The 22,549-nt window shown below is 38.5% G+C and overlaps 1 protein-coding gene across 5 annotated transcripts in view; it reads left to right on the forward strand.

Annotated features, from left to right (window-relative positions):
* Positions 1–22,549, forward strand: part of KIF2A (kinesin family member 2A) — a 57,779-nt gene that overhangs the window by 25,938 nt on the left and 9,292 nt on the right. For all 5 annotated transcript variants that reach the window (XM_064140687.1, XM_064140688.1, XM_064140691.1 and 2 more), the window contains 9 exons: positions 700–754; positions 4,256–4,418; positions 11,050–11,140; positions 11,257–11,320; positions 11,699–11,790; positions 12,035–12,177; positions 12,890–13,094; positions 16,490–16,600; positions 20,907–20,974. In XM_064140687.1, coding sequence (XP_063996757.1) covers positions 700–754; positions 4,256–4,418; positions 11,050–11,140; positions 11,257–11,320; positions 11,699–11,790; positions 12,035–12,177; positions 12,890–13,094; positions 16,490–16,600; positions 20,907–20,974 — 992 coding nt within the window. The remainder of the gene's footprint in view (positions 1–699; positions 755–4,255; positions 4,419–11,049; positions 11,141–11,256; positions 11,321–11,698; positions 11,791–12,034; positions 12,178–12,889; positions 13,095–16,489; positions 16,601–20,906; positions 20,975–22,549) is intronic.

Here is a 22,549-nt window from a genome sequence, read left to right on the forward strand (position 1 = left end):
CTGTGGTTCTGCCAAATATTTCCAAATTTTTTTGATGTATACTTCTGTCTGTAAAGTAGTAAGAAGTATCTTAATGTATATATTAGTATTCATTATAGCATGAATGCTTTCATCAGTAGTTTGATGATATTAAAGTCAAGTGTTGGAAGCCCTAGTTTACTAAATTATTATGTCATTTAAATGTATTTTTACTTGAAAATAATAGCAATATACTAATGAGTCAGACACTGTTGCACATTTGCCTGGGTTGCTAGGGGATGCGTACACAAAATCATTAAGCTACTCTGAAAAAATTTTATATTTGAAGGCAGTGTGGGACTTCTGTTTGAAGAGAAGTTAGAGGAACAGAGTCCTTAAATGATGAAGATCTGTGTGGAAGTTGGAGATCATGGCAGCTTCTGTCATTAGCATATCCATCGTGTTAGAGCTGGATTTGCTTGCGTTATTCCAAGGTGTACCTGCTGCTGCACAGGATTAGGTTTGTGTCTGCAGAGAGTTTTGTTAGAGTATGATTCTCCTTTTTGGGTTCTTGGCTAATGTACAGACACAAGAGGCTTTTACGTATTCAGTTGACTCACTGTTTTGGAAATTTCTCTTTCTTTATATGATTAGTTAATTTGAGAATTAAAATAAAATTAAGTAAAATATTGTGTAACCAGAACTGGGGTATGGTTCACTGAAAGATCTTTTCCTCTGCAGATTGATGAGCACAGGATATGTGTTTGTGTACGAAAACGACCACTCAATAAAAAAGGTAGGAGCCCTGAAGATTATGCTGAAGTTTTTATTTTCTCTGAAAAGCTGCTTCTGATGGTAATATTATTTGTGTTAAAGAGATCTAGAAATACTGATCGGAGGTGAAATTTGTATTAAACAGTATGTGTGATGGACCATAGATTCGTTGTAACCTGGATAAACATGGGCAGAAACATACTTTAACCATCAACTTTTGGACTGGGAGCTGAGGTGCAGAGGGCACTTTTTTTTTCCAAGACAGGATGTGTTTAGTTGATCTGGGTATTTACTATAATTTCTTTAGTATTCTTATACTACACTAGGATCACCATTCTTCTAAATAATCTTTTGTGTGTTCTCCTGAGCAGAGAGCTACCCAGTGAAAACTTTCATACACTTATCTGTGTGTGTACTTTGAAGTGGTCTTGACTCAGACAACAAAGAAGTAAGTCAGGTTCCTAAACACTGACATCATCTGGACAATGTTAAGTGCACAGATGCATCCAAGACATCCTTGCAGGGCTACTGGGTTATGTACAAACTAGACACGTATATCCTGGAGCTGCTGCTCAGGGCCGAGCTAAATAACTATGGCATATGAAATGCCACTAAACTATTATGTAGGGGAATGACTCCTTAGTGACTTTTTGTTTATATGATTAGAGTCACAGGTTTTTTTAATGCTTGTTCAACAGCCTGGAGTTCATATTAAAAAAAAACATTAAATATTCAAATTTTCAACTCTAGTTATGTCCCAGTCTTCCTATGAATTTCTTTACCCAGTGGGAAGTTAAGAATACAATGCTTCTGGATTGCAGCCTATCTGAATTCAGAGATTAAGTAATCTGATTTTCTTTTTAAAGACTCTTCTTTCCTTTTCATTCTATTGTATTATGCTTTGCTGAAGGACTAAAAGAACATTACTCTGACTCTGAAACAAGATGGGATACATGCATTATTTCTCTACTGTCAGAACTACACATTGAAAATTGTCTGGAGCATATCCAGAGGAAAATGACAAAGCTGTATGGAAAAGGGAAAATGTTGATACCTGTATATGCTTTTAGTCAATTTTTTCCTCCATATTGCTGCATCCCTTACTTTTTTTCTTCATTTTTACTTACACTCTTTTCTTTTTCCTTGCTTTTTGGTTATTTTCTTTTATTGATCTGAAAGAAATGCATAATCTCAAAAAAGGATTGATTGAAACCGTTTTGCACTCTCTATGTAATGAGGGCATTCAAAGTACAAGTCTGATAGATATGAATTTATGTTTGAGAACTGGAGATTATCTTTAATAAAAGATGACTTAGAAATCAGATACTTTTGGAGAAAATGTCACCTTCTACCTGCACTGAATGTGCTCTCATTTATTGTAATTTCATTTTCTCCAAAGTGTCATGGGACAAGAGTCAGAATTCAGAAGTGGAAAGCTTTGAGGTGACCTTGTAGTAGCCTTCCAGTATCTGAAGGGGGCCTACAGGAGGGCCGGGGAGAGACTGTTTGCAAGGCCTTGTAATGACAGGATGAGTAGTCATGGGTTTAAACTGGAAGAGGGGAGATTTAAAGTAGGTGTTAGGAAGTTCTTTACAGTGAGGGTGCTGAAACACTGGAACAGGTTGCCCAGGGAGGTTGTGGGTGCTCCCTCCCTGGAGGTGTTCAAGGATAGGTTAGATAAGGCCTTGAGCAACCTATTCTAGTGGGAGGTGTTCCTGCCTATGGTGGGGAGGTGGAACTGGATGAGCTTTAAGGTCCCTTCTACAAAATCATAGAATGGTTTAGGTTGGAAGATATGTATCTCACATGTTACTGGTTTGAAGCCATTAAAAGGATAGTTCTGAGGTGTTTGTAGGAAAGTGACTAAGTAAAAATGAGAATGGTGATAAGGCAATTTTGCATTTTTAAGAATAAATGATAATAGAACAGTATTAATGAAGTAATATAAGCAGAGGGTGAAATACAGTGGTAATCTAGAACTCACACCATGCAATCTTATGCAAACACACATTTCAAAAGAAGCTATTTCCCATGCCATGTTTTCAAATTGAAGGGTATAAAAGAATCAAAGATACTAGTGTGTAACCACCTACAGAGGAAAAAAGTATTTTGTTTTGTCAGTGACATACAGAATTATCTTAAGATGCTCCCTGCATCTGTTGTTCTGTGTCTCTTTTTTGGAGGAAGTAGGTGTTCAGCTTGACATTTTAAGATTTTACTTCAGTGATACAAGAAATTTATGGTGAATTTCAGAGACACTATTCAAAAGTTTCATCAATAAGGAGTATAAGTTGTCATAACAAATACCTGGTATCAGCCAAATTTAATATTCCAAACAGTGTTTAAGAAAAATATTTTTTGTCTGCTTAAACTAAAAAAAAATTGCTGCTTTGAGTTTCCCATGGTGCAGCTCTTTTGATCCCTGTTCCTTATTTCCTCTGTGGCTACTGTAGAGTAATTGCATGTTATTTTGTTGCAGTGCCACTGAAAAAAAACAAGATTACTTAGTGACTTGAATGCCTGTTTGTGTTGGTGTATAATGTCATGCAACTGTAACCATTGTACAGTTTGAACAATGTGTTAGCTGATGAAAGGATTTCTGATTGTATAAGGCCACATGAAATTCTTGAACTGCATGTGTTAAAAATTTTTCATAGAAGTCCAAGTGGGACACATTAGTGAGTCTGACTGTACACACAAAGGCACTTTATTTTTCTGCATATCATGGACCACTGGGTTCTCGGTTTTGCTGACTCATACCTCATATAACAATTATCAGTAAATTGTGGTGCCATGTAGTAATTACAATTCAATTTCATTGTTGAAATAACATGTAGATGGCTTTTGTTCATTCCCAGTGATAGAAAGGATCATTAGTGTGTTCAGCTTTTTCACTGAGAAGATAATTTTCAGAAAAGATTTTACTTTAGAGAAATTCTGTGTTACAGATGTATACATTAGATACTAGGAAGAATACACAAACAAAAATGTCTGTGTAGAATGAAAGCAAATTGTGAACATATGGCTGTAACATTAAGGATTTAGGGAAAATAAAATTATACAATTTTGAAATAGGGTTACTGTGAGGAAATTAGTTGCTTTGTGTTTTCAAGTTTTGCAGTCCAAGCACTATAGGATTTCAGCATCCAGTTTTTATAAGTAACTCAAAGGTTATAGCTGTAACTTGTAAAACAGTACAGCAGCCTCGAGGAAAAAGAAAGGAAAGTGTTTTGTATAGAATAGATTACGAGTTACAATGATAATGTTAGGATTAATGATCTCAGCTTTTCTAATCCTTGTACAACCTACCTTTGGTTTCTAGTGATTCGTAGAATGACCAGACTTCAAGAATTAAATCTCTTACTTAGTAAATTACTATCCAGGCAGTGGAAGCCCAAATCCATTGCAATGTTGCTACTTGGAGGAATGTGTTATCTGGAATTTTACAAGAGTGTAAACAATGAAAAAATGTAAAACATAGTTGTGTGTTGCTAGCTAAACATTTATTTCACTTATTTTATAGAAACTTTAATGAAAGACCTTGATGTAATAACAATTCCCAGTAAAGATGTTGTGATGGTACATGAACCAAAACAAAAGGTGGATTTAACAAGGTACCTAGAAAACCAAACTTTTCGTTTTGATTATGCCTTTGATGATTCAGCTCCTAATGAAATGATTTACAGGTATGTGAATATGCTTTTTTTATTTTTTCTTTGGTGAATCTCCTTCCTCATATATCTCCTATGTCAATAACTGTGGTGTTACCTCACTCATGGACTTTACTTCTGTGTTTACCACATATGTGTATTTCTACCACCATTCTTTTAATTGTTTACTTCTGTTTTAACTCTTCATCCTGAATATTTCACCTACAATGTCATCTCCACTGCTATTAACCTCTATCTTGCTCTCAGTCCTCCTCCAAGCCCTGTTGATTTTCGGGCCCCAGTGTTAGTTTCCTGCCTCCACAGCTACTTCATATTTGAGCAACTTCATGAGCTCTCCATTTGCCTCTGTGTTTTTGTGTTATTTATGTATGCCAGCAGCACCTGAGGAATTGGAGTCATGGCTTTTAGTCTTCAGGAAACATTGAAGAAAAGGACAGCCTCAGCCTCAAAGAGCTTGCAGTTTCGGTATAAGATAATAGAGATGGAATGAAATCAGGAGAGGTTGGGGAAACTACCAAAAAAAGTGAGAACAGTTATATTGCTGTACTGCTTGAGACAGCATGGCTGCTGGAAGCAGTCTGGCTGATGTAACGTGGAGGTGCATGGAGCTAAGTTATTTTGCTCAAAATGCCGAATCTTTCTGGTTTAAAAAAAAACAACCGCAACAAAGACACACATTTACTTTCAGCCCCAAGGTATTTGATCTCCATTTTCTCCTTTATTCTTCTGTCTTCTTTTATTCCACAGCTGGTGCAGAATAATGCACACAGTACTTTTAAAAATGCTTTTAGAAGTAGCTCTTCATCTAGTACAAGTTACTGAATGGAAGAAGCACAGTAGGAGGCAAGGTTAGACGCTATATTAGGTCACTCTTGGCACACAATGTAAATGCTGTGAAGCTTTGTACAGGGTATATTGACATTAAAAAGGAATCTGATGATAATATTTTTTTTTTATTCTTGGAAAGTATTTCCTGTAACCTTAAAGAGTACTGATAGAGAAATGCCTTAATTCTTGGGTTTAATCCAATGACCAGGAACCAAAAGTTAGCATTGTGTCCTTGTTAATGTTACACACTGGCATCCTGTTGGTGGATACAAAAAAAAAAAAAACCAAAAGCTGTTAAAAGGCCTTGAAAAGTAAAACTTCTGTATTGTGCGTTTAAATGATGAAAAGAAAATGTATATAGTCTGTTAGTTTACACTAACAAAAGATGTCAAGCAGCAAAACTGTGCCTTTGAGATTTCTTTCTCTAATGGCTGTCTTTCTTAATACTGAAAAGCTCTGGAAGAGTAGTGTAGTTTTGTGATGCATGCTTCTTAGCTAGCATTTATTCTAATCTCCCTCCTTCTGCTTTTTATCTTTGTGAGCATAATGTTTTAAATTTGTATAGCATTTTCTCCAGACAATTTTCACTGGTTATATAATGCATTAATGGTAATTTTGGCTGTCATGGCCACCTGAGCACATTGCTGACTCATGTCCAGGTGACTGTCAACCAGTATCCCTGAATCTTTTTCCAACAGGCAACTTTCCAGCCACTCTGCCCCAAGCCTATAGGATTACATGAAGTTGTTGTGAACCAGCTACAGGACCCAAAACTTGGCTTTGTTTAATCTCATACAGTTGACCTTGATCCATGGATGCAGTCTGCCCAGATCTGTTTGCAGAACCTTCCTACTCTCAAGCAGATCAACACTTCCATCCAACTTAGTGTCATCTGCAAACTTACTGAGGGTGCACTCAGTCCCCTTGTCCAGATCATTGATGAAGGTATTAAAGAGAACTGGCCCAAATACTGATTCCAGGGGAACACAGCTTGTGACTGGCGACCACCTGGATGTAACTCCATTCACCGCCACTCTTTGAGCCTGGCCATCCAGCCAGTTCTTAACCCGGCAAATTGTCTTGTTCGAAGCCATAAGCAGCCAGTTTCTCCAGGAGGATGCTCTGGGATATGGTGTCAAAGGCTTTTGTAAAGTCCTGATAACACCCACAGCTATCCCTCCACTACGTGTGTCTTGTCATAGAAAGAAATCACGTTTGTTAAGTAGGACTTATGAGCCTCTGCTGGCTGGGCCTGATCATCTGGTTGCCCTGCACATGCTGCATAATGGCTTTCAGGATGATCTGCTCCATTGGCACAGAGGTCAGACTAAAAGGCCTATACTTCACTGGATCCTCCTTCCAGCCTTCCTTGTGGACGGGAGTCATATTTGTCAATCTCCAGTGAGCTGGGACATCCCCACTTAACCAGGACTGCTATTAAATAATGGAAAGTGGCTTGGTGAGCACTTCTGCCAGCTCCCCACAGTACCCTTGGATGTATGCCTTCTGGCCTTGTAGACTTATGCGTGTAAGTGATAAAACAGGTCACTAACCATCTCCTTTCGGACTATGGGGCCTTCATTCCCTGTCTTCCAGCTCAAGGGCCTGGGTATCCAGCAAATATCTGGTCTTACTACTAAAGACTGAGGCAAAGAAGGTATGGTATTGAGTACCTCAGCCACTTCCTCATCCTTGACCACTGTGTTCCCTCCTGCATCCAACAAAGGATAGAGATTGTCCTCAGTCCACCTTTTGTTCCTACTGCATTTGTAGAAGCATTTCTTGTTCTCTTTAATAGATGAAGCCAAATGAGTTTACAGATGGGCTTGGCTCTTCTAATTTTCTCCTTGCATAGTTTTGTGACAATCTTGTAGTCTTCCAGAGTTACCTGCCCCTTCTTCCAACAAGCATAAGCTGTCCTTTTTCTCCCCAAGCTGAAACAAAACCTCTCTATTCAGCCTGTTCCTATGCCTATAAAACTTTCCTCTTGATCAGTGTCCAGCTTTCCAGGACTCCTTGTCCCCTCAGGACTGCCTCCAAAAGAATTCTGTCCACCAGTCCCCAAAACAGGCCAAAGTCTGCCCCAACAAAGTCTCAGGTGTCAGTTCTGCTGACCTTGTCTTTACATCAACAACTGAGAACTTTATCATTTCATGATTGCTGTGCCCAAGATGGCCCCCAGTCATTGCATCACCCACAAGTCCTTCTCTGTTCACAACCAGCAGGTTCAGTAAAGCACCTTCCCTAGTTGGCTCTGCATCCACATGCTCTAGGAACTCCTGGGACTGTTCCCTCTGCAGTGTTGTATTTCTGCCTCTTCATCCTCATTGGGTGGTCTATAACAGACTACCACCAGGATATCGACTTTGTTGGCCTCCTGATTCTTGCCCATAAACACTCAACTCTACCATCACTGTCATCAAAACACACCCAGACATGCAAGCCCCCTCCATCACCTCTTCTTTCTCGCCTGTCCCTTTGGAAGAGTTTGTAGCCATCCATTGTAGCACAATGTCTTTGAGACATCCTACCACCTTTCTGTGATGACTACTATGTCATAATTTTTCTGATAGACAGTGGCTTCCATGTCCTCCTGTTTGTTTCCTGTGCTGTGTTACACAAGTCAGCATTAGTGCGTTTAGTTGTTCCAAAGGTCTTGCAACTTGTTTGTAGTGAGAAGTCCCAGTTTCTGCCCTTCCCTCTTCCAATTCCAATCTAGTTTAGAGCTCTTTCAGGGAATCCTGCTAGCTTCTAGGCTAGGATCCTTTTCCCACTTCGCAGCAAGTCTATCTGCTCTGTGGTCTGGTGTTCTGTAAATCAATCCATGATTAAAGAACCCTAAGGCCCTCTGGTGACACCAAGCTTGGAGCCAGGCATTGATCTGTTGACTTTTCCAATTGATTCTCTCATCACTCACCTCAACTGGAGTGATACAGGAGAACACTGCTTATGCTCCTGATCCCAGTTGTCCCAATGCCCTGAAGTCCCTGCATTGCCCTTGGATTTCTTACTTTGTCACTGCATACCTGAAAGATCAGCAGTGGATAGTAGTCTGAGGGCTGCACTGGGGAAGGAAGCTTTCTCCCCACATCGCTAACCTGGGCCTCTGGGAGGTGGCAGACTTCCTAAAGACATAGGTCTGGCCTGAATATTGGGCCTTCCACTCTTCGTGAGACTGACCCCTCTTTTTTATTAACTGAAGAGGTTTTGATGCAGGGTATGGACAGACTAAACCTTAGCAGCTTCTCCACTCTGGGTGATCTATCATCTTTGTTGTCTGCTTCCTTTTCCACTGTACCAGTTTTGCAAAGGCAGCTGGGAAGGCAGGGTAGTTATTGAGGGTATGTGCTTGTGGTGTCTGTTGTGTCTGGCAAGAGCTTTCTGCTGTTGCCCTCTGTCACCAAGTCACTTTATTTAGTCAGGAAATGAGAAACAGGTAGCTTTGGGTTCTGTCACAGGAAGGAGAGTGTGACTCAAAGACTATCTCTTCCTCACATTCCCAGATGATCTTTAACCTGCTTACCTCCTCTTGGAGCTCCATCACTGTGTGAAGGAGGTTCTTTACCTGAGCACACCTCAGACCTGTACTCACTACTCCCATCTGACAGTGGGGCACAGTCTGCAGCCTAGTACCTGGGTGGCAGCACATTCCCCAATCTGCAAGGATGCATCAGACCCTGTGGGTGCAGTGCTCAAGAATGCCATGGCTTCTTCTGGGTGGACTGCCAGGTTAAGCTGGCCAAGCTTCAGCACCTTCTTTGAGTGTCCTTCTGTGTGGGGTGCTGTGCCACACCCAGCCATGCCTCAGATGACATCACATGTTCTGCAGACTTGGTGTGTAGAGACAGGGCCCTGTTCCCTGTGCTCTTTCAGGCCTCTCTTTATACTGGTGTGGCTGAGGCCACCTTTGTGTTGATATCATCCACACCTTCCCTGCCAGAGCTTCTGGCTCCTAATGGTTCTCTGTGAAGGGGAAACCACAGGAAACCTCCTGCATACAGAGATCTCTCTTTGATCCTGGCTCAAAGTAGCCACAGTGAGTGGCTGTTACCTGAGGATCACAGTGAGGGGGGGGAAACTGTGGTAAATAACTCCATATCTCTCCATATGCTAAAACTACTCACTCTGCTGTGTACTGAAAAATGTTTTTCAGGTGGAGGGAGAAAAGTATTTTAAGTATTTATGACTCTTAAATTATCATGGTTGTAATTACTACTATTTTACTTAAGTTATATTTTTAAATCCATGAGCTGCAACACTTGAGTTGGCAAGCTTTCATTAGTGTTAACAAACACACACTACTTTGAATTGGTATGCTTTTGAGTTCTTAAAGAAGGGCTTCTGAAAGAGTAAGATGGCAAATGCCTTCAAGACGTATTTCTCTTTTTTTATAAGCCAGGAAAATAAGTAATTTCAAATGCATTTAAACAGAGATAATAGAGTATGGTTTTTAGGTAAACAGGGTTTGTGAACTTTAATATATAAAACCAACATGAAAATAGGGAAACGTCCTCTTGAGGACAAAGGAAGTACGTGTTTAGAAGGAGCAAAAAAAGAAGGCCTAAGACTGATCAGGAGTAGTTTGGTGTATTGTTCTGGTCTAGCTTCCTGGAGTCATAAAGCCCAATGGAGCAAATATTGTAGGATGCCTCTCCCTGTCTCTTTGCCTAGTACAAAAGATTTTAGACAGAAGGGTAAAATGGGTAGAAAACACTCAAAGAATAGTCTTGCTCCAATTTGGAAGTTAAAAGAAAACAATAAATAACAGATGGTTAAGGTAAAGGGGACTTACAAAGGTATAAGCAAAGGAAATCAGATACAAAAATATATATAAAACCAGAGTGATGGCAGTGGATTGCAGGAGGTAGCTGGTCTGCCACGTGGTTAGCTGGGCATGTGGATAAGTTGGAACAGCTGCAGTAAGGGAGGTGCTGGTCAGGCAGTTTGGATAACCATTGCTTGCTCAATGGCTCAGTCTTGCCATTTTTGTAAGTGAAGTTGTGTTTGTTCAAATGTGGAATGAAAATAAGGTGTAATTCTTCATGTCTCTGTAAACAATTATTCTGTCACTGAAAGAGAATTCATATGTAAATACCCCCAAAAAAGAGACTTTTCAATAGAGATTCTTCCTTTCATTGGTTTACCCTCTTCTGGAGTTTTTAATAAGGGTGATCAGCTACTACAGTCAGAACTATAAAGTAAAAAATAATTCTCTAAAATAGAAAAATGATACTTTGAATTATGTTTTTTAACAGATCAAATAACACTTCAAAGATAACTATTTTTCCTTTCTGAAGAGCTTGAGTATCCCTTTTTTCTTGAGCTTATTCTCAGTGTATAGATATTCTGAAAATACTAAGATTTGCAATGTCCTTTTGGCCAATTTTGGAAGCTAAAAGAAACAAAACCCAAACGAAACAATATCAGAATTTTAGTACTGGCAAAATCTGGGTATTTACCTGCTGCGCTGCTCTACTTCAGTTCTTCCAATTCATTTTTTCTTTAAGGAGCTCTCAGCTGCATGTAGTAAGTTGTGCTGTGTTGCATCATTAAAACAGGGACATTTTTTTCTTAGGGTTTAAAGGAGAATTATTTTGTTGTAAGATAAATGTGATAGACCTTGTGACTTTTATTGGTTTATTTGAAATATTTTATTGCCCTAGAGCTGGTATTCTGTTTAGTTCAGCAATTAATGCTGAAATGTCCTTTGACCTCTCAAAGACCAGGACCAGTTTTGTCACTTCTGTCCTTTATAGCATCTTTGTGGAGTAGAGTGTTAAAGTAATTTCTTAAGCACTGCTGTCTTTTTGCATTTAAGGTTTACAGCTCGACCATTAGTGGAGACCATATTTGAAAGAGGAATGGCCACTTGTTTTGCATATGGTCAGACTGGTAGTGGAAAAACCCATGTGAGTGTTTCTTCTGAATGTCAGCAATAAACTTCTTACAGTAGAAAATGTTATGTTACAGTTCTGTGATTCTTGTAGTTTGTTAATTTGTTTATTTGTGTGTTTATTTCATTTAGACAATGGGTGGTGACTTTTCAGGAAAGAACCAAGATTGTTCTAAAGGAATATATGCACTTGCAGGTGAGACTTCATTAGTCTAGTGGCTTGTTGCAGAGTGAGAGAAATTTTTTATCTACTCCCTGTCATAAACATAAGGCTGTTACGGGGGAGCTTTAGTGACATCAAAAGTAGTGCCTAGATGTGTAGTCTTTACACAAAAAAGTAAATGTATATCTTGACTACTTTAAAAGATGTAATAGATGTAACAAGTGGTTTGTAATTTTGGGGTCTTTGCATCTTCCCATTTTACATGCCAATTTAGACTTAATTGACTGACCTCATCTGCTATAACTGCAAAATATGAGGGGTGCTATAGAATAGTCTGTTGTGTATTAGTGGATTTTCAGTAAATAAAAATGCATAACAAGATTTATTACTGCTCTGGAAATATATTCACAGCTCGAGATGTCTTTTTAATGCTGAAAAAACCAAACTACAAGAAGCTAGAACTTCAAGTGTATGCAACATTTTTTGAGATCTATAGTGGCAAGGTAAGTATTCTATCTTTCTTTGAGGAAGGGGGTATATTTTTTTCACAAACAAGATTTTGAGCTTGTCACATACAAGATTTTCTTCCTCTTTGTACTAAAACCTTTTCAAGTAATTTCAACTAATTCTTTACACTCCCCTTCCAATTATGTTTTTTTGTGGAATATTTTGTGTATTTTGATACAGGATTTGAAACAAAACTGTCTTTTAAAGCTGCCCTTTAACTGTTCTGTTTCCCTGCCTAAGGTTTTTGACTTGTTGAACAGAAAGACAAAATTAAGAGTGTTAGAAGATGGAAAACAGCAAGTCCAGGTGGTGGGATTACAGGAACGGGAAGTCAAGTGTGTTGAAGATGTTCTTAAGCTTATCGAAATAGGCAACAGTTGCAGGTATTTCCAATCGCTTAAATCACTGTTTCATTGTACATTAAAGAGTCAGAACAAGATTTTCTGGGGGAGTTACTCATAGTGATGGCTTTTTCATACGTAGTGGGTTTTTTGACGATGTTGGGCGCAGGTAAGAAGTCTCCTTATCTTTTAAGTAAAGATATTTAGAGTTTGGTAGAGAGAAATCACTGATTTTTCTGCAGGATGTGAACTGCATGTATTATGTAAGCATTTTACTGACTTACATTCATGTAATTTATGATCTGGAATACTGCCAGGTTCTTCAACTGGAAAAGACCTTGATGCATAGTGACAGAGGCTAAGCACCAGATTTTTATCTTTTTTTTTAAAGAATCCATTCTTTTTAAAATTACCCTTGTGTGTTGAGTGCTGCCTGATCAGATAAAACTTCCATCAGCATTTTACATGTAAGCTCTCTGATATTCCAAAGCCTTCAAATATCTGATTATTCTTGCTTTTAAAAAGCAGGTAAAATGTTACTAGTCTTCCATTTCTGTTTGAAGAGTTGGAGAAAAGACTTTTAATTGTACTATGTATATCTAAATGTCCACCAGAGTATTGGATGTGCTGGCAGCAAATGTAAGAAACAACAGAGTTCTGCCCTGGAAAATATGACATTCTGGGGTTAGTGTGTTTAACATGTGTGGTACTTCGCCTCTTCATGTCCTTCGCTTTTCTCTTTTCTTGTTTAAAGGACATCTGGCCAGACATCTGCAAATGCGCACTCATCTCGAAGCCATGCAGTGTTTCAAATTATTCTCAGAAGGAAGGGGAAATTGCATGGTAAATTTTCTCTGATTGATTTGGCTGGCAATGAAAGAGGAGCAGATACTTCCAGTGCCGATAGGCAGACTCGACTGGAAGGTGCTGAAATTAACAAGAGCCTTTTAGCACTCAAGGTAACTGAAATGTTTCCGTTGCCTCATAGTAGGTGGAAGCCTTCTACATATAATAGCAGTGACTATTAAAACCAGTGTTTTTGCAGGCTTTTCTTGTCTACTTTGTCTACTGACGTGATAGGTAAAATAAGGTATTGATTTTTTTCCTCTAAATGCGTGATGGAACGCTTGGTAATTACCAAATAGAAACATTGCCCTATATGCTAGGATGTAGTTAAAAACCAGAACAAAACAACCTCAAGGAGAAGTCCCCAGGGGTTGAATTTGAGGACTTTCCTGATGTGTATTACCTTGATAACTCAAGGTCTGAAATACTAACCGGAACCATTTTTACCGAGCTACCTATTTTTTTCATAAAATTACCTTTACAGCACATTTATGTACTGCTGTTAATTAATTCACTGCAGCAATACAACAGCAGCCTATCGAGAAGGAATTAACAAATATATTAAAATAACCCTCAAAAATTGAAATCTATTTCTGACTACTCTTCTTTATAGCAGGTTGTCTGATTGCAGATTTTCATGCACTAATCCAGGGCACATCAGGAGCGCTAAGAAATGTTATTTAAATATTAATACACTTCCCTCTTTTTTTTTCAATTATGTTTGAAAATGTTTCAGTACAACAGTAGTTTTTGAATCTCAAGTGGGGAAACTAATTTTGAATGTCTCAGTAACTGTCTCTGTTGTTAGTTTGGCTTAGGTTTACTACTCTCAGCACCAGCACTGTGGTTTTATGTAAAGAATATCAATCCGCAAATCATTATGCTTACTGTTGTGCTTACTGTTTTACCACCAGCTTAAACTCATGAGAAGACTTGTATCTGATTCTAAGCAGCTCTCAGAAAACACCACAGAACTGTACTGTGTAATGTGCCATTACCAACAGTTCCAAAATTGTGGCCTAATTTGCTTTCACAATGAAGTAAATAATTCAAGCAGCGTTGTGTTGCCTTTATCACTTGTTTCTGAGTGTGACAGAATAAAGTTGATTCTCTTTTTAGTTGGTTTTTTTTCCCAGTTTGCATGCTTTTTGTGTTTTTACTGACTGGTGCTTTCAGTGCAATACCTTTACAACATAGTTCATTTTCGTGAAGGGTTCTGCTGCTGCAGAACTAGTGATTATGCTAAATTATATGAGGAAAGACAAATTAAAAATAAATAGAGGACTTGCAGAAGTCTTAACAATGGCACAAGATACAAATTTCTGAATAATATGTCAGTTTTCCCTTTTTCACCTACCCCCCAAAAATTACACAGCTTTTTCCACTTCTGTTCAAGATCCTTGAGGTTAATGTCAAATTAAAATTAAGCTAGTATGTTCTGAGGAGTGGTCTTTGATGCTAATCCAGTATTTGCTCTTTGCACCTGGATATCAGTCCTGTCACATTTTTTGGCACAGGAATTTATTTCTGTAATGTCTCTACATGGAAGTAGCATTGTTATTTTGTTACCTCGTTTTCTGAACTGTGATAAAAAGCAAAAGTAGTTAAAAACTCCATTAGTTTAGAGGCTGGCAGTGTCTTCCAATAATCTTATTACTAATAAGGAGATAATACAATTCTAACTGTTCAGGAGTGAGCAAACTAAAAATCAGTATAGTAAATTAAAATACTTTAATTAAACTCAATGTTTGCCATATCAGTAATTCAATATACACGTTCATTACTGGGTTTAGTTTGTAATGTCACTTCTTGAAAACATTCTGCTTCTCTTCCTGTTGAACCTGCTTTTTTCCCCTATGTAAATATAGCATTAATGTACAAATTGAAAAAAATCCAGGGGAGGCACTGCTGGGCTCACCTATGAGTCCTTTTTATAAATTGCATGTGAAACTCACATTCAACAAGTTTTTCAGTCTTTCTGTTTATCTGAGCTGAGTCCCTTCTGTAAAATTCAGCTGGTGAGTTTTTAAAATAATCACTTTAGTTAAAGCCAGCTTTCCCATTGTGTTTGTTCTGTTATGTATCATGAGATGTTTTATTCTGAGTCTGTTTTCAGTTCTGGTTTATGCTGTTTCACAGTCACTATGCTTTCTTGGATTATCATCCCACAGTTTGTAGCCCCACTTTTGAAAGAAACAAGAATGTCTGCAGCTGGAAGATCAGCTGAGCTACTGTAGGACTATTCATGTAACAGAAATGCAGTTCCATCTATTACTGCTGCTAAAAGCAAAGCTCTCTAGTTTGGAAAACTTTTTTTGGAATATGATTGTCAGAAGAAGTTCTGTGTGTAGGCATATTACAACTACCAAGGAAGCCATACATCTGAAGAGATGCCTGCACACGAGTATTAAGTAAGGCAAAGGCAAAAACTGGAAGTAATGATCAAAATATGACAATCACAACACCACCACAGATTGTGGATTAGACTGCTCTACTTTGTTGCTGCTGTAACTTTATAGTAGTTTCATGGTCTTCACAGTATTTCTGTACATAGTATTACTGGAATTTGACAACTAATTACAAATAATCGTTTAGCCAATACCCTTGTGAGTAAAAGAGGAGGCTTTATCCCTTTTTTTTTTCATATGAAGAATATTTTAAAACTGGAAATTACTTAGGTTTTTAACTGTCTTCCAATACTCAGTACAGCTTTGCTCACTAGGTTTGTGACCTTTGGGAAGCTTTCAGAAAGTTTGTTGTCTTCTAAGCTTTAAAAAGTGTCGGTGGAAGTTATAGATCATTCAGGCTTTTGCAGCTGATAATCAGAAATAAGTATTAATCTCAACATTTAACATTGATACTTTTTTTTATGGCCAGATAAAATAGACGTAAACAGATGAGATTAAGTCTTGAGAAGACTGAGGAGATCTGATCAATGTCTATAAGTATCCGAGGGGTGGGTGTCAAGTGAATGGGGCCAATCTCTTTTCAGTGGTGTGCAGTAATAAGACAAGGAACAACAGGAACAACTTGAACATAGAATGTTTCACCTGAACATGAGGAGAAACTTCTTTACAATGAGGGTGACAGGGCATGGAACAGGCTACTTGGAGGGAGTTGTAGAGACTCCTTCTCTGAAAGCTTTCAAAACCTGCCTAGAGGCAGTCTGGTTTGGACTACCCTAGGTGATGCTGCTTTTGGCAGGGGGGTTGGACTCAATGATCTCTGGAGGTCTCCTCCAGCCTCTAACATTCTGTGATTCTGTAAGATTCAGAAAGATTTTAGTCTCCTGTGTTATTTTTAAGTTCCTGCCTCTCTCCTGAATTTATTGAGAGGTCAAAGCCTAAATCTTCTTGAATCCAGTCTTTAGTGGTAAAATTTAATGATATTTTAGGGGATAGCAACGAAATTCAGGCATGGGTTATGGTTTTCTTTATTAGTACTGCGTTTTTTATTATATTGATTCAACCCATGTTAGAGAGATGCATAAACCTGTTTGTTCTTTCAGGAGTGCATTAGAGCCTTAGGCCGAAATAAACCTCATACACCTTTCAGAGCAAGTAAACTTACTCAGGTGCTAAGAGATTCATTCATAGGAGAAAACTCCCGTACCTGCATGGTAAGTTGATCTGCTTAAGTGTTTATTCTGGCAATTAAAATGAGAAAAGATGTTTAGAATTTCAGCTGGGGTAGAGCTAATTTTTTTTCCTAGTAGCTGGTATGGTGCTGTACTTTGGATTTTGGATTTAGTGTGAGGTCAGTGTTGATAACACACTGATGACAATTGTTAAGTAGTACTTATCCTCAGTTAAGGACTTTCCTGCTTCCCATGCTCTGCTGGCAAGCACAAGAAGCTGAGAGAGAGCATGGCCAGGGCAGGTGACTCAGCTAGCCAGTGGGATATTCCCTACCATAGATTGGCATGCCCAATATATAAACTGGGGCAAGTTGGTCAGGAGAGGACAAATGCTGCTCAAACAGCCATCAGCAGGTGGTGAGCAGTTGCAATGTGCATCACTTGTATCTTCTTGGATTTTATTTCTTTCTCTGTCATGTTCCATTTCATTACAGTTATTATATTTTTAAATTTTAATTTCTTCTAAACTACTCTGATCTTAACCCAGGAGTTGTATTCATTTCTCCTTCCATCCGCTGGAAGGGGAGACAAGTGAGCAAGCAGCTGCATGGTGTGTAGTTTTTTGACTGGAGTTAGACCACAACAGGAATTTTGGCTTTTATGTTTAATATTAGGGCACTTGCATTAGCAATGTGTTGGACTTAAATTTATCCCCTGGAAGACACTATATGTGAAATGAAACTGAAATGTCTCTGCTGGAAGTTAGCTTGCTCCCTTCTCACTCTCTGTTGTCCTTTATTACTGCATTTTCTAGCTAGGCACCTAGATAGAAACACTTAGAGCCTGAGAAGTTTGTTTGTTTGCTTATTGCAGTTATAAGAAAGTATCATTCAGACCAAGTGAGTGAGATTAATTTTATCTTTGTTATAATATGAACTTTGAGTAGTCTGCCCCTCTTTAATTGTCTGAAACCTCTAGACAAATTCTGCTACACAATGAAGTTTAGTTTCAAATTGTAACAGCCTATTACAGCCAAAATAATTTTTATGGGTTTGCAACATAGAAATTACTCAATTAAAAAATATTACTTACTGAACATCTAAGACTTCTTTTAAGGTGTTGTCTGTGAGGAAGAGTTCCTCAATAAGACAAGGGTTTGATCTAATATTATAGCATTGTGTTAGAAAGTGTGTCATTTCACAAATATATGGTGCTTTTCAAAATGGAATGTATATAAAATGATGTAATTTATAAGAGAGTCTTGAGATGTTCTGGTATAAAATACCTGCAAGGCTTTTCTCATTTGCTTTCTGACATGCTGATCTGTAATTAGTATATTTGAGTTAAATTTATTTGGTAATTTCTGTACTTAATTTTTATTTTACTTTTATCATTTGTGGACTTTCTGTTGCAAATTTGAAGTTTTGTCTGTAGGAATGGATTCTCTGTACAGAGGTTTAAGCTGTCACCTAGAAACTTTTTTTTTTGCATTTTGTAAAAATGTTTTGAAAATAACTTCATAACATGGACAGTTATGACTAGGATCTGCTTTGTTTTAAAGAAGTCCAGAGTCACAGAGTTAGCATAAGTAGTTAGTTTTTAACTTCATTAATCGTTGCAGTTTTACTCAAATTCTTGCCAAAACCCACTCAGAGTTGTTTTTGAAAAGTTATCTAGTAGGCTAATGTATCATCATTTGAAGTTTGCAAAGTAGCTGCATAGGATAGTCTTATTTTTCAATCACCATTAGATCTTTGATATGTCACATCTTTGACATGCTGCACAGAGGAGTGCCAGACCTCACACTCTCCAGAGTGGAAGTAAGACCCTGCAGACTTCTATGTCATTGAAGGGTTATTGGTACCACTGTGATTGCAATACCGATATGTATGCAACAGGAAGAATGATAATTATTTGTCTTCTAGATATTGCTGTTCATAAATTACAGAGATTATTTTCATCCTTGGTCAGAATTATGAACGAGGAAGTGAACAGCAGAGAGATCTGAATCACCCTGTCCTGCCTGGCTTGTTGGGGCATGAAGACATGTGATGTGTTAGATGTTTGTGTACAACAGACTGCATCTTGTGCCCTAGATGGCATCTACAGTGGCAGCTGTACTTTACATGCTTCAAAATACTGTTGTAGCAGTCCCTTGGTGTTACAGCAGCTGCCATGTGGGATGTGCTCTGAATGTTGAACTGATGGAAGGGATGCCTGTGTTTCTGTGTTAAATGAGTTTGGAAATATTTTAGGGACTGGTAGGTCTGTGTTAATTAGCACCTTGAACACTTTAGAAAGAGACATGATCATATGATCCTTTAAAATCTACTCTGAGTGTTTTCATTAGTAAGTGATGTGCACTAATATTAGCAGTTTAAAAGTAAGTCTATATAGTATCAGGCTTTTTAGACTTTCTAACTCTCTCCCACAATGTATTTTTCTCAGTGAGAGAAATTCCTCTCAGGCTGACTTTTGTATCTGTGCTTTTGTATAGTAATGTCAGCAGCAGGAAGAAAGAAAGGACCAGGATTATCTTATTTTCAGCAGTAACAGTCTCCTGATGCTGTACTGACACAAGAAGTATTACTGCGTAGGATCATAGAGGTGTTTGTCCCGGGTGGTGATTTTATGGATTTCCTCCTGAAAGGAGCATAGGTGAAAAAAAATACCCTACTGAAAGAAAATAGGACAAGCAATAATGTTACTGTTGCCTGATAACAGTTTCTTAGTGTTTTTTAATGAGTGCTGGAAAAAGGTGAGATATAAAGAGTATGCTGCTTCATTGGAAAAGAAAAGACTTTGATGTTCCAGATATGCCTGATAATAAGTTGGCTATGAAGTATTGTTTACACATAGCTTCTGAGAAAAAACAATCTTTACCTGGATAAATAGTTAGATACATGCTGATCTTTAATATTATTAAGTACAATTTTGTACTGTGGGCAAAACAGATCTCTTAAGTCAGTATGGATTCTGATTGAATGGAGAATGGCCTACCGAGATACAAAAAAAAAATCTGTTAATTGTTTGCAGGACACAGTAGATTTAATTTCTACTGAGCTATTACTCTGTGGAATCATAAAGGTTGGAAAAGACTGCTAAAATCTTGAAGTCTGATCATCATCTACTTTGGCCACTAAACAATGCCCTGAAATACCATGAGTACACATTTTTTGAATGATTCCAGGAATGGTGACTCACCTCCCTGGGCTACCTACTCCAATGTCTGACCACTCTTGCAATAAAGAATTTTTTTCTAATATCCTCTCATCCTATCACTAGTTACATAAGAGACCCACCTTACTACAATCTCCTTTCAGGTAGTTGTAGAAAGAAATGAGATTTACCCTCACCCTTTTCCAGACTAAACAATCCCAGCTCCTTCAGCTGCTCCTCATAAGACATGCTCTCCAGACTCATCACCAGCTTCATTGCCCTTCCATGGACCTGCTCCAGCACTGCAGTGTGTCTCTTACACTGCAGTGCCCAAAACTGAATGCGGTACTCAATGTCTATTTTTGATAAGTCTTTATTTTTACAGTTAGAGGTTTGCATTTACATACTATGCTAGGACAGTGAGGTGGGGGAAATTGATTAATTTCTATGAATTCTTTATGTTCAGGTAAGGTTAAAAAATTTGCATTGAAGCTTTGACTTGACATCCATTTCTTTGAGATGTCATTGTATATGGACAGCTGTGCATAGGAGGCAGTTTTTGTAGAAAATAAATGAAACTGGAGATTTGTGATGGTTTGGGGGTTACGCCGCCCCCCCACACTTTTGAATTTGCCCCAGCTAACTCAGACGGCCTCTGGGAATATAGATGAAGCAATTTATTTACAGCTAGCAGAATTTACAAGCAGCTATTTACAATATATACAGTTATATACAATTATATACAGAAATATACAAAGGATAAACAATACAAAAGCACAACTCCCCTCCCAGAAACCTGAGTCCCCAGGAGGGGCTCTCAAACCACCCCAACACCTCCCCCGGCCCTCTCAACCTTACCCCAGTTCTCAGGAAGAAAAGAGGTGCAGCCAAGAGGTTAGGGAGCAAGGTTAGTGGGAGCAGGGTTAATGAGATGTGACCAGGTCTAAGGCAAAAGCAAGAGTGAGACAAAATGGAGAAAAAGTCTTTCTTCTTCCCAGAGTTCTCAGCGAGACTGTGAGAGAAGTTGACATCAGTTGTTTTTCATTTCACTGCCTGTTATCTAGTTCTGTTACCAAAACATTCTAGCTTGCTTCAAACTAGCACAAGATTAAAAAGAAAAATACTTGAGTTTATCTACTGTTTAATCTGTACAGTGTGATGCATCAGTGTGTGGGTTGCTTTTCTACAGATTGCTACAATTTCTCCGGGGATGGCATCGTGTGAAAACACTCTAAATACACTGAGATATGCAAACAGGTAAGGGAAGTGTTATTGCTTATAGCTGTACCGACTGTTGATCACTGATGTTTTGAATAGTGTTGTTCCATGATGTATAATTGTTTAGCTACTTGAATAATTTTATTTTACTTGGATCACTTAAGACTCAGACAAATTACTAACCCAGGGTGACATTTAATTGTTAATTTTTACAACCATGACAATAGAAAGTGCATATAAGCCATTATCCAGAGATGGATAATACGGACTGCAAGGAATATGGGAGATGCCTCTCATAGTTTTGCCCTTGCTTTGGAAGCACCATCTCTTTCATTAAGGGTAATTGGTATGATGATTCTGTAGGTTGTTAACCAAAATACCTTTTGGTGCTGTAATTTGTTCCTTTGTTAATCCTCTTGGTGGAATCGCATGCAGTTGCTACTTTATTTCATACATATATATGGAATTTTGGTTTTCCCAATTTCAGGTAAATAGTTGAGGCCTCTAAGTAAAGAGTCAGTTAATCCAGTGACCCTTTAATCAATGCCAAGAAATTAGCACTTCCAGAGGCTAACACAGCACTTCTGAGACCTCTGCTGCTCTCTTGAGTGCTCATCTCTCTTCAGTTAGTGTGAAAGGAGCCTTCCCCCAGTGCATTCTCTTTCATTTAGTATCTGCGGAGGTGAGGTGATCAGGTCTTGCTTGTCCCTTGTAACAGGCTAATGCACCATAGCAGGTTAACCTGCCTGTTTCCTTCCAACATAGAAATGAGTGAGAAGTAACACACCAAAACTCTGGATTAAGATAAAGAATTGACATAAAAAGTGTTTAATATAAATGAGATAACTTAATGCACAATTACCTTAGCTAATAATACAATGCATAATTACCTTATCTTAGCCTATTTGCAGGAAAAGTCCTGTGAAATACAGACAAAGACCCCCAACAACAGAGAACTAACTATCTCCCACTCATCTCATTGCTATCCCTGTGGAAAAATAGAGCCAGCATCCAAAACCCAGAACCCAAAAGCAGCAACTGGAACAGGATGCTTCTCTTGTTACAATCTGAACTTCAAGGCTCATAATACTTTGCTGCAGCCAGCACTTCAGTTTTGAATCTGGCATAAAGCTGGACGGTTTTGATTAACAGCAGCAAATATTCAGCTTAAACCATGACACCATATAGTTGGACTTATCACCATAGACCTCCTTCAGGTGTTGCTGCAAAGGACAAAGGAGACAAATAGGCCGCTGGGCCTCAGAAACACTGTTCTGCCTGAAGAGGCTACCATCTAGGGAGCTGTTTGTTACCAGTGAAAGATAGGGCAAAACCACTTAGGTTGCCGCTTGGCTGGGCACCCAAACCAGTTGCTGTTTGGGCACAAAGGGCTGCAATGAAAGGTTGCCACTCACTCCTCTCATTATCTGAATGTCTCTGTGTCTGGATCAAGGAAGCTGATAGCAAATCCGCCTGGCTTGGACCAGTCTGTGTGATTTCCTTCCTGATGAGGAGGAAGCATCCACACAGTAACATAACAAAGGCCCTTGCACATTCATCAGGACTTGTAGCTTTTACCACTTAAAGCATACATACTGCTGAAGTGACTCCAGA

Source organism: Pogoniulus pusillus, chromosome Z (assembly GCF_015220805.1).
Source record: "Pogoniulus pusillus isolate bPogPus1 chromosome Z, bPogPus1.pri, whole genome shotgun sequence".
NCBI classification, from domain to species: domain Eukaryota; kingdom Metazoa; phylum Chordata; class Aves; order Piciformes; family Lybiidae; genus Pogoniulus; species Pogoniulus pusillus.